The 12063-nt window shown below is 39.1% G+C and overlaps 1 protein-coding gene across 1 annotated transcript in view; it reads right to left on the bottom strand.

The window, feature by feature from the left end:
* The window catches only part of DDX50 (DExD-box helicase 50), a 32544-nt gene that overhangs the window by 10428 nt on the left and 10053 nt on the right, over positions 1-12063 (bottom strand). The window contains exons 7-8 of the mRNA XM_024765573.1: positions 11715-11860; positions 7664-7813 (exon numbers count right to left, since the gene is read on the bottom strand). Coding sequence (XP_024621341.1) covers positions 7664-7813; positions 11715-11860 — 296 coding nt within the window. The remainder of the gene's footprint in view (positions 1-7663; positions 7814-11714; positions 11861-12063) is intronic.

Raw genomic sequence — 12063 nt, forward strand, 5'->3', positions numbered from 1 at the left:
CGCCCACCTGTATACTATGAATCATTATAATCCTTGTAAACCTAATAGGCAAAAATGATTTCCCAATGTTGTTCTAATTTACATTTCTGTAATTTTCAGTGAAGCTGAACCAATTTATACTGGGTTGATCTTCCATGTATGCTGCAAATAATTTCCTAGTATTCCAAATAAATTTCCTAGTATTCTTAGCCACTATTAAAAGTTTGTAACAATTATTTAACTCCAACAGTACCTAAACTGCAGCATCTAAGCATAATGCATTCATGAGTGAATTCACTGAGCACTTGCTATGCTCCAGGTACTATGCCAGGTTCTGGAACAATCATAAAGAAACGACCCTGGGACAGACAAGTTGACAAGTATTTTCAATACAGTATGATATGTGCTATAAGAAGGTGCAGGGTGCTATAGAAATACCTAAGAGGGGAACCTAACTCAATCTAGTTTGAAGGGAAGGCAGCACTGAAGCTGAGACCTGACAGAGAATAAGGAACTAGTAGTCAGGTTAAAAAAAAAAAAAAAAAAAAGGAGGTTAGGGAGTTCCAGAAAGAAGAAATATCACACATAATTAATGTTTCTGGCAAACTACAAATATTTGAGTATTGCTGAAGCACAGAGTTAAAAGGAGAAGTGGTGAGAGATGAGACTGAAAAGGAGTATGAATTTTATCCTGAGGACAATATGGAACAATTGAATGATTGTAAGCAGAAAATTTTCATGAACATATTTGTATTCTAGAAGGAATATTCTGGCTACAATGTATAGAATATATTAGACAAGGGCAAGGCAAAAGCTAGGGAGACTCAGATAGCAGACTGTTGTAGAAATTCAGGAGAGATATCAGTGGCCTCATCAAGGCAGTGGCAATGACCATTTATTCATTTAACAAATATGTGGTAATCTACACATCAGGTACTAGGGATAAAATGGCAAACAAAAATTAAAACTTTCTCTGTCCTCATCGTCTTGATACTCTGGTCGAGGAAATGGACATTAATCAAGTAATTAGGCACACAAATAAATTTAGCCAACAAGTGTAACTCAAGATGCATGGGTCTAAGAGGCAAAGGGCGTTTAGAAGAGGACAACCTGACCTAGTTTGGGGCAAGAAGAATTTACAGAAAAGTACTCTGGACTGATATCTGAAGGATGGGAGCTGCTAGGCAAGACAGACTACAAGTTCAAGAGCCCTGTGGTGACAGTAAAAATAGGTATGGTGAGAGTGCAGAAATAAGGGGAAAGTGTGATAAGATGAGGCTGGAAAGATAAGTAGGGGCTAGGCAGTAAATGAATTCAAGAACTATTAGCAGGGACTTCCCTGGTGGCGCAGAGGTTAAGAATCCACCTGTCAATGCAGGGGACACAGGTTCGATCCCTGGTCCAGGAAGATCCCACATGCTGCAGAGCAACTAAGCCCGTGCACAACTACTGAAGCCCACGTGCCCTAGAGCCCATGCGTCACAATTATTGAGCCCATGTGCCGCAACTACTGAAGCCTGCGTGCCTAGAGCCCATGCTCCACAACAAGAGAAGCCACCGCAATGAGAAGCCCGCACACCACCACAAAGAGTAGCCCCTGCTCGCCGTAACTAGAGAAAGCCTGTGCACAGCAACAAAGACCCAACACAGCCAAAAAAAGAAAAAAGAAAAAAATAAATACTAGTATATGAAATTGGGAGGACTTGGTGAAGGGAGTGGAAATGAGGTATAAGGGAAAGAACCATATATATGACTCCCAGATTTTGAGCTTCTGCAACAGAAGTAGGGAAGAAATGGACCATTTTAAACCATAGGAAATAGAATCTTAAAATACTTTGTAGTTACCTGGATGGCAAAAGGAAGGAAGAGAACTCAAGGGTGATATGTAGATTTCTGGCTTGAACTATGGGTATCATTCAACAACAGGGAATGCTGGAGACAGTGGGTATAAGCATATAAAAGAATAAACTCAATTTTAGGTAGACAGTGGGTTGGGGTGTCTGTGGCCAGTATGATAAACACAAGTCTAGATTCTGGAGACAGAGCTAACCTGGAAAAAGATTTGGACATCATCAGCATATACACAATGACTGGAACCACAGGAGTGATTAGATAGATATATTTATCTATACACATCTCTGTACTTCTATATTTCTACACTTATTGACTGCTTATTATAAAAGCACTATACTAAATACTTTAAATGATAATTTATTTAAGTCTTAAAAGTATGAAAAAAATTTTAATAACACTTTTTAAAAAAGATTATTAATTTATTTATTTATTTATTTATTTATTTATGGCTATGTCAGGTCTTAGTTACAGCAGGCGGGATCTTTCGTTGCGGCACACGGGCTTCTCTCTAGTTGTGGCATGTAGGTTTTTCTCTTCTCTAGCTGTGGCGCGTGGGTTCCAGAGCGCGTGGGCTCTGTAGTTTGCGGTGTGCGGGCTCGTTGAGGCATGCGAGCTCAGTAATTGAGGCACGCGGGCTTAGCTGCCCCACAGCATGTGTGATCTTAGTTCCCTGACCAGGGATGGAACCTGTGTCCCCTGCACTGGAAGGCGAATTCTTTACCACTGGACCACCAGGGAAGTCCCTAATACCACTTTTTAAAAAGGAAACATGGGCACTGAAATAGGAAGTTATTTGCCCAAGGTTATACAGCTAGTAAGTAACACAACTGGGATTTAAATCCAGATCTGGGAACTCCCCAGGTCCAGCGGCTAAGACTCCGCACTCCCAATGCAGGGGGCTCGTGTTCGATCCCTGGTCGGGGAACTAGATCCTGCATGCTGCAACTAAGAGTTCACATGCTACAACTAAAAAAGATCCTGCGTGCCACAAGTAAGACCCAGTGCAGCCAAATAAATAGATAAATATAAAAAAAAAAAAAGTTAAAAGCAAAAAAAATCTTGATCTGTCAGACTCCAAACTGCAACTAATCACTATACTCAGAAAAAATATGTTAAGTGAGAAGAAACAATTACAGAGGTTAGAACTGTGAGGAATGCCAATATTTAAAGTACAAGTAAGGGACTTCCTTGGTGGTGAAGTGGTTAAGAATCCACCTGCCAATGCGAGGGACACAGGTTCGAGCCCTGGTCCAGGAAGATCCCACATGCTGTGGAGCAACTAAGCCCCTGCACCACAACTACTCAGCCTGTGCTCTAGAGCCCACGAGCCACAACTACTGAAGCCCATGTGCCACAACTACTGAAGCCCACGCGCCTAGATCCTGTGCTCCACAACGAGAGAAGCCACTGGAATGAGAAGCCCGCGCACTGCAACGAAGAGTAGCCCCCGCTCTCAGCAACTAGAGAAAACCCGCGTGCAGCAGCGAAGGCCCAATGTAGCTAAAAATTAAATAAATGAATAAATAAATTTATAAAAACAAACAAAAGAAAAAAACAATACCTCTGCAAGACAGCTGCTGCTGAGTGTTCTAAAGCAAAGAAAGGAAAGGTAAATTAACTACTCTTCAACATTCTTTCACTATTTAGACTCTCTGTTTTTACTGGATACAAAGCTAAAGTTACACAATTAGTTAAAATGATACTGGAGAAGATGGTGGCTGCACTGTCTTTGAATCTCCAGTTCTCACATAAAAACAAACAGGGCAGGACTTCCCTGGTGGCGCAGTTGTTAAGAATCTGCCTGCCAAGGCAGGGGACACGGTTGGAGCTCTGGTCTGGGAAGATCCCACATGCCGCAGAGCAAGTAAGCCTGTGAGCCACAACTACTGAGCCTGCACTCTAGAGCCCACAAGCCACAACTATTGAGCCCACATGACACAACTACGGAAGCCCGTGCGCCTAGAGCCTGTGGTCTGCAACGAGAAGCCACTGCAATGAGAAGCCTGCACACCTCAATGAAGAGCAGCCCCCACTCGCCCCAACTAGAGAAAGCCCACGCGCAGCAGTAACAAAGACCCAACCCAGCCAAAAATAAAAATAAATAAATAAAACAGGGCAACTAGGATGACAAAATAAAAAATCCACAAAGATCTATGACAAAACTTAGTGACAAGGTATTTTCATGGTTTCCAAAATATGAGCAGGTAGGGACAAAACCTGTATGTATTAGGGGTGAAGGGGAGGGGGGGACTTGCTAGTCCTAAGAACAGATACTCCCTGGAAAGTATAATGGGCCAATTTGAGAAAGTCAGCTGAAACTGGGAGAATTTCTGCACATTCAAGGGTAACTGTGAGACAGAGGTAAGGTGTGAAAGAGGCTGGAACATCCTGGGCCCACATGAACCTTCAAAACTAACAAACCAATGATCCCTTGCCAGGACAAAGTGCCCCCACATTGAGGAGAAATTATTGGACCTAGAACCCAAACTGAGGATGCCAGGGATCCCAGAAACAAAGGAAAGAGATGACCCAGATAAAAGTGAGGGGAAAAATCAACCAGAGCTCAGAAAGAGGGAGACCTTTATTTTTTCTAACAGCTTTATTGAGACATAATTTGTAGACTGTACCTTAAACACGATCAAAAATAAGAGAGGCAGGGCTTCCCTGGTGGCGCAGTGGTTGGGGGTCCGCCTGCCAACGCAGGGGACACGGGTTCGAGCCCTGGTCCGGGAAGATTCCACGTGCCGCGGAGCAACTAAGCCCGTGCGCCATAACTACTGAGCCTGCGCTCTAGAGTCCGCGAGCCACAACAACTGAAGCCCGCGCGCCTAGAGCCCGTGCTCTGCAACAAGAGAAGACACTGCAATCTGCACACCGCAATGAAGAGTACCCCCTGCTCACCACAACTAGAGAAAGCCCGCACTTAGCAACGAAGACCCAAAGCAGCCAAAAATAAATAAATAAATTTATTTAAAAAAAAAAAAAAAGAAGTAGAAACAAAGGACAAAGACTTTTCATAAATGAAGAATATATTGGAAGAAATACAAGACTGATTAAACACAACAGATGATACCTTAATTTTGAAAATTTTGAAAACTGAAATAAAGAAAAAGATAAAAAAGATTTGCGATAAAGAGACAAAGGATAGAGGAAAAAAGAGCCAACATACATGTAACAAGAGTCCCTAAAGAAAAAAGCCAAAGCAATCAGACAAACCAAATATCAATAAATTAGGATTCAAGAAAATTTTGCTGAAATTAAAAAATACATATATTTGAAACTACAAGTTGTGTACACTGTGTACTCAGAAGAACAACACCAAAATATATTCTAGTAAAACTACTGATTTTTAAAGAAAAAGGAAAAAAGCTTTTGTATTCAGGCAAAAAACCAAATCACTTATAAGGTGAAAAAAAAAAATCAGATTGGCATCAGACTTTTTATTACAGTATGCTTTATTCCAATGGAAAAACATATTTAATATACTGAAGGAAAGAAAATGTGAACCAAGAATGTTATATCCATCCAAAATTATTTTTAAGGTATAAAGTTATAAACAAGCTATTATCAATAGTGAATATTAAAAAAAAAAAAAAAAAAAAAAATAGTGAATATTGTTTCCATGAGCCCTTCCTTGGGAATCTTCTAGATAACAAGTGACAGACAACAACAACAAAAAACTGGAGAGACATTGACACAGGGACCAAGGGTGTTATTATCAATGAATGTTAACATCACAAAAAGAGAAAGAACTACACATTATATACCTCCTGATGGAAGTGCACCACTGCCTATGAAATAATTTTGCCACAAACAAACAAACCTGAATTTATAGGAAATACAGAAAACAGAAGAGCATGTTAAATGATATCACAGGGAAGCAATACTCTAGATTATGAAAACTTGGTTTCTTAAACAATAATAAAAAGAACTACAACAAAAAAACAGATGGAAGAATCCATATATTGAAGAGACTTAATGAAATCACACAACACAAGACTCTTATTTGGGGCTTCCCTGGTGGCTCAGTGATTAAGAATCCACCTGCCAATACAGGGGACACAAGTTCGAGCCCTGATCCGGGAAGATCCCACGTGCCACGGAGCAACTAAGCCCGTGCGCCACAACTACCGAGACTGCGCTCTAGAGCCCGCAAGCCACAACTACTGACCCGTGTGCCACAGCTACTGAGCCCGCACGCCACAGCTACTGAAGACCACACTCCTAGAGTCTGTGCTCCACAATAAGAGAAGCCACCACAATGAGAAGCCCGCACACCGCAATGAAGAGTAGCCCCCGCTCGCCACAACTAAAGACTGCACACAGCAATGAAGACCCAACACAGTCAAAAAAAATTAATTAATAAAAAAAAAAAAGACTCTTATTTGGATCCAGGTTCCAAATAACAAACTACAGAAAACAGAGCATGTATGAGGCAATTGAGAATCTAAAGACTAATTTATATTTGAAGATTTTAATTACTATTAATTTTTTAGATGTCATAACAGTATTGTGAGTGTTTTTGTTTGTTTTTTAAATTTATTTATTATTCACTTTTGGTTGCATTGGGTCTTCGTTGCTGTGCGCGGGCTTTCTCTAGTTGCGGCAAGCGGGGCTACTCTTTGCTGCGGTGTGCGGGCCTCTCACTGCAGTGGACTCTCCTGTTGTGGAGCATTGGCTCTAGATGCACGGGCCTCAGTAGCTGTGGCACGCAGGCCCAGCAGCTGTGGCTCGCGGACCCTAGAGCGCAGGCTCAGCAGCTGTGGCGCACGGGCTTAGTTGCTCCACGGCATGTGGGATCTTCCCGAACCAGGGCTTGAACCCTTGTACCCTGCACTAGCAGGCAGGTTCCCAACCATTGCGCCACCAGGGAAGCCCGTATTGTGAGTTTTTAAAAAAATAACCCTTTCCTGGCCTTCCCTGGCAGTCCAGTGGTTAAGACCCCGCGCTTTCACTACAGGGGGGCACGGGTTCGAACCCTGGTTGGGGAACCAAGATCCCACATGCCACATGGTGCAGCCAAAAGAATAAATTAAAAAAAAACAATAATAATGCTTTTCCATTAGAGATACGTACCCAAATATTTATGGGCATAATAACATGTTATCTAAGGTTTGCTTCAGAATAATTTCAGAAGCAAGAAATGAGTGGGCATTTGGATGAAATAAGATAATTGTTGCAGCTGGAAAAAGAGCACATCATTGCACTGTCAACTTCTGTGTATGTCTTGTATAAGTTTGAAATTTTCTACTATAAAAAGTTAACAGCAAAAAACACATGGATTTAGTGTTCTGATCCATTCATTCAATAGATATTTGCGATTCTTCTTATACACAACTCTAAAATATTACCCACAGAAACTCATTTTGTTTCACTCTTTGTATTTTCAAGATCACATTTGCAAAGTTTTAAGAAAACTTCTGGTGAAAACGGATAGAATTCTATCCTGATTTAACAGATCATGAGAGGCTGGCTATAAATTCTTTCTGAATGAGACTCAATTCCAAGAATGACTATCAAACCTAGTCCACAAAGGACATGATTTTTTTTTTTTTTTTTTTTTTTTTTGCAGTACGCGGGCCTCTCACTGTTGTGGCCTTTCCCGTTGTAGAGCACAGGCTCTGGATGCACAGGCTCAGTGGCCATGGCTCACGGGCCCAGCCGCTCCACGGCATGTGGGATCTTCCCAGACCGGGGCACAAACACGTGTCCCCTGCATCGGCAGGCGGACTCTCAACCACTGCGCCACCAGGGAAGCCCCATGATTTTTTTTTTGCTCAGTGATTCATACCTATAATCTCAATTAGAGAAAGCATGAAAAAAGACTTACCTGTTTTATGTGTGGATTCATGGCCATTTCAGTTACATTCTTTTTGGTCTCACAGAAGATAATAGCCCTCCCTTCAGACCCACTGTAGACTTGAAGGACATCTCCAATAACTGCTGGCCTCTGAGACCAATGGCACTGGATGGCCAGATGCTTTGAAAAAAGAAAATATCAAATATCTGCTTCATTAAAATTATTGAAAAAGATTTCTCTTGTACATTGCTTTTTCTATTTGTTCAAGAATTGGCCTTCCTGGAAGACAATAAGACAACGATTCTCCCCAACCCCATTTGAAAATAGCAATCAGTAGGTGAAAGGATAAGCAAATTGTAGTGTACTTATACAGTGGAATACCGTTCAGTGATTAAAGGAACCAACTACTAAAAAAAAAAAAAAAAAAAAAAAAAAAGGAACCAACTACTGATCCATGCGACAATATGGATGAATCTCAAAACATATGCTGGGTGAATGAAGGCTTACAGAAAAAGAGTATACACAATATGATTCCATTTGTCTGAAGCTCTAAACCAGGCAAAACTAATCTATAATCTATGATGCAAAAAAAGCAGAACAGTAGTTGCCCCTGAACGGGGACTGGGCAGGGGCACGGGTGAACTTTCTGGGATCATGGTAATATTCTTTGTTTTGATAGGGGTTTGGGTTACACAGGTGTATGAATTTGTCAAAACGAAGCAAATGTACACTTAAAATTTTGCATTCTATTGTATGTAAATCTTATCTCAAAAATTGTAAATATTAGGTGGATGAACCTTGAAAACATTATGCTACACAAAAGAAGCCCGACACAAAAAAGCCACATGTTGTAATGATTACATTTATATGAAATAACGAGAAGAGGTAAATCCATCGAGACAGAAAGCAGATTGATGGTTGCCAGGGGCTAGGAGAAGGGGGGAATAGGGAGTAAATGCTTAATAGTTACAGGATTTCCTTTTCGGGTAACGAAGCGTTTTGAAGTAGATAGAAGCAATGGTTGTATAACACTGTGAATGTACTAAATGACACTGAATGATACACTTCAAAGTGGTTAATTTTAGTTATGTGAACTTTACTTCAATAAAAAAATTGTAAATATTGAAATCTAGCTAAAGATATGCAAACTAAAATACTTATGAGGAATTATACTGATTTCTGCAATTTGAAATAAATTAAAAAATAAGATGGATATAGGGATGAGTAGATATGCAATAAAGCAAATATAGCAAAATATTAATGGCAGAATCTAGCTGGTGGGTATATGCGTGTTCACTGTAAAATTCTCTCAACTTTTCAGCCTGTTTGAAACCTTCATGATAAAATGTTGGGGAAAAAATACACTAACATTTTAAGTCTGTGCATTTTAACATATTAATCTCAATAACATTGTTTAAAACAATTAATTACATAACACAGGGAAAAAAGAGATAAGCACAAAGAAGAAACTAAGAATCATTTGTACCAGGTATGTCAAAGTCTTGCTTCTTCCTCCCTACCTCTCAAAAATAAAAATAAAAAAGATCCTGAATCTGATCAAGCCCCACAATCTACCATCAACTCACAGGAAAATGAAAGCAGAGGGACATGTTAACTAACACCACAGGGCTGCAAATCAGCAAAACTGAGACTATGGGAAACTTGTAAGACAAATGATCGGTTCTTTTCAATAAAAAATTGCAAAGAAAAAAAGGGACAGAGGGACCTGTATTTTAAAGGATTTAACAGAGGAATGGATAAAGAAGATGTGGAGTATACATACAATGGAATATTACTCAGCCATCAATAAGAAAATGAAACCTTGCCATTTTCGACTACATGGATGAATCTAGAAAGTAAGTCAGACAGAGAGACAAATACTGTATGATCTCACTTATATGTGGAATCCTAAAAAACAAAACAAAACAAAATGAAAACAGACACACAGATACAGAGCACAAAATGGTGGTTGCCAAAGTGCGGGCAGGGGAGATGGGGACCCAAAACAGGTAAAGGGGATTAACAGGTACAAAGTTCTAGCCACGGGGATGCAATATACAGCATAAGGAATACGGTCAAAAATATTGCAGCAGGGGCTTCCCTGGTGGCGCAGTGGTTGAGAGTCCACCTGCGAATGCAGGGGACACGGGTTCATGCCCCAGTCTGGGAAGATCCCACATGCCACGGAGCAGCTGGGCCCGTGAGCCGTGGCCGCTGAGCCTGCGCGTCCAGAGCCTATGCTCCGCAACGGGAGAGGCCACAATGGTGAGAGGCCCACGTACCGCAAAAAAAAAAAAAAAAAATTTTGAAAAAATTTCTATAAGTGAGAGGCCCCCGTACCCAAAAAAAAAAAAAAAAAAAAAAATATTGCAACAACTTTGTATGGGAACAGATGGTTATTAGATTTATTGTGGTGATCGTTTCACAATATATGCAAATATCAAATCACTATGCAGTACACCTGAAACTAACAAAATAGTGTACGTCAACTATATTTCAATTAAAAAAAAGATGGTGAATAAACATTCAACACATGGATAAAAAAAGACTTAAGACATATAGATTGGTAGCAATATAAGGATCTTACTTGAATCCATATTCAAACAACCTATTTACAAAAAAAAGACAACTAGGGTAATGTGAACACTAGATATTTAAAGATATTAAAAAATTGGGTTTTTTTACTATGATGGTAACTTTGTGGTTTTTTGTTTGTTTGTTTTTAAAGAGCCCTTATTCTTTTAAAAAAATATATAATTATACAAAAATGAAATGATGACTGGACTGCTTCAAATGTAAGGATTAAAGAATGTATGGGGGTATAGAAAAGATCAGTGTTAAAGCCTGGTGATGGGTACATCAGATACTTTGTACTATTCAACTTTTGTACATGTTTGAAAGTGTCCTTAATAAACTTTTCTCTTTTCTTTTTTTAATTTTTTGGCTGCACTAGGTCTTAGTTGCAGCATGCGGGATCTTCGTTGCGGCATGCGGGCTCTCAGTTGCTGCATGCATGCGGGATCTAATTCCCCAACCAGGGGTCGAACCCAAGCCCCCTGCATTGGGAGTGCACAGTCTTACCCACTGGAGTACCAAGGAAGTCCCATTAATAAACTTTTCTTCACTGATACATTTTATGCTCTTAATGTAAAACTTTCAGCCATTACAAAATAAACAAAAAGCTTCCTTTGGCCATCCCATACTATAAAAGTCCTCTTTCCCAGAAGTAAACATTATTATTAGTTTGATGTTTATCCTTCCCACCTAACTTTGTACATAAATACCTAAAGAATCCATTTAGGATTATTTGTGTATTTTTTAAAATAGTATGATTCAGTAATTATCATTTTATAATCTGGTTTTTATGAGTCAAATTCATTCTTTTTAACCATTACATTGTATTTATAGATTATACTCTTGTTCACCTGGACTATTTTTATTTACATACACATATATGTACATCTGTCAAATGTAAAAGTGACATATATGGTACATACCTGTCAAAATAATGCAAATATTACCTTTAATTCTTTTTTTTAAAAAAATACTATAGGTTTAAATTTTCATGGAGTCAAAATTATAAACCTTTTCCTTTATGGTGCTTTCTTCTGTCTTCTGTCTTTATGTTTAGAAAAGCCTACCCTTTCCTCAAATCAAATAACTGTTGACCTACAATCTGCTGTAAATTATTTTATGGCTTAATTTTTTTAAATCTTCGGGAATATTTTTGGTATACAGTATGAAATGAGGATCTTTTTTCCACCTAAGCTTTAACAAATTGCCCCAACACCAGCAAATTGTGATGAATTACTTCGTTTTTCACATTCTACATACTTTAAGTCTGTCTCTATGGATGCCTGTATATCTCCTGTTAGGACTTGCCTGTTCACAAACTTTCTTCCCCCTATTTATTTTACTCTGCTCCTGAGTCTCAAACTATAGAAATACATAGGTATCTTATTGACTACGGGCAAAAAAGAGATATTTGGCCTGAACTGGTACCCAAAACATAAGTTTAACTTCAACAAATTTCAAAATATCAACTAAAAGCTAAAATCTATCACACTGGAAAGCTACTTACTTCCACAGTAGTTGCAGCCTTTTGAGTCATTTTCCCAACAAGGTCAACCTGTTCATATCTGGATTTCATGTATTTTTTTGCAACTTTGTATACCCACTGTGGGCAAGTTGCAGAAAAAAGTAAAGTCTGAGGATTGTCTTCAGAATCTTAAATAAACAAAAAGAATTCAAATGCTTTCTTAATTTCTTAATATCCCACAATGTAGTCAGCTCTTAAAAATCCCCCCAACTTCAAAGAAATAATGAAAAATTCAAAACTTGGGCTGAATTTTGAACATATAAACTTTACTGCAATTATCAAAACTTTCTACTTTCAAAACTGAGGGAAAATATCAATATGAAGAAACTGA

This window comes from Neophocaena asiaeorientalis, unplaced genomic scaffold, assembly GCF_003031525.2.
Source record: "Neophocaena asiaeorientalis asiaeorientalis breed wild unplaced genomic scaffold, Neophocaena_asiaeorientalis_V1.1 scaffold31, whole genome shotgun sequence".
Taxonomy (NCBI): Eukaryota; Metazoa; Chordata; class Mammalia; order Artiodactyla; family Phocoenidae; genus Neophocaena; species Neophocaena asiaeorientalis.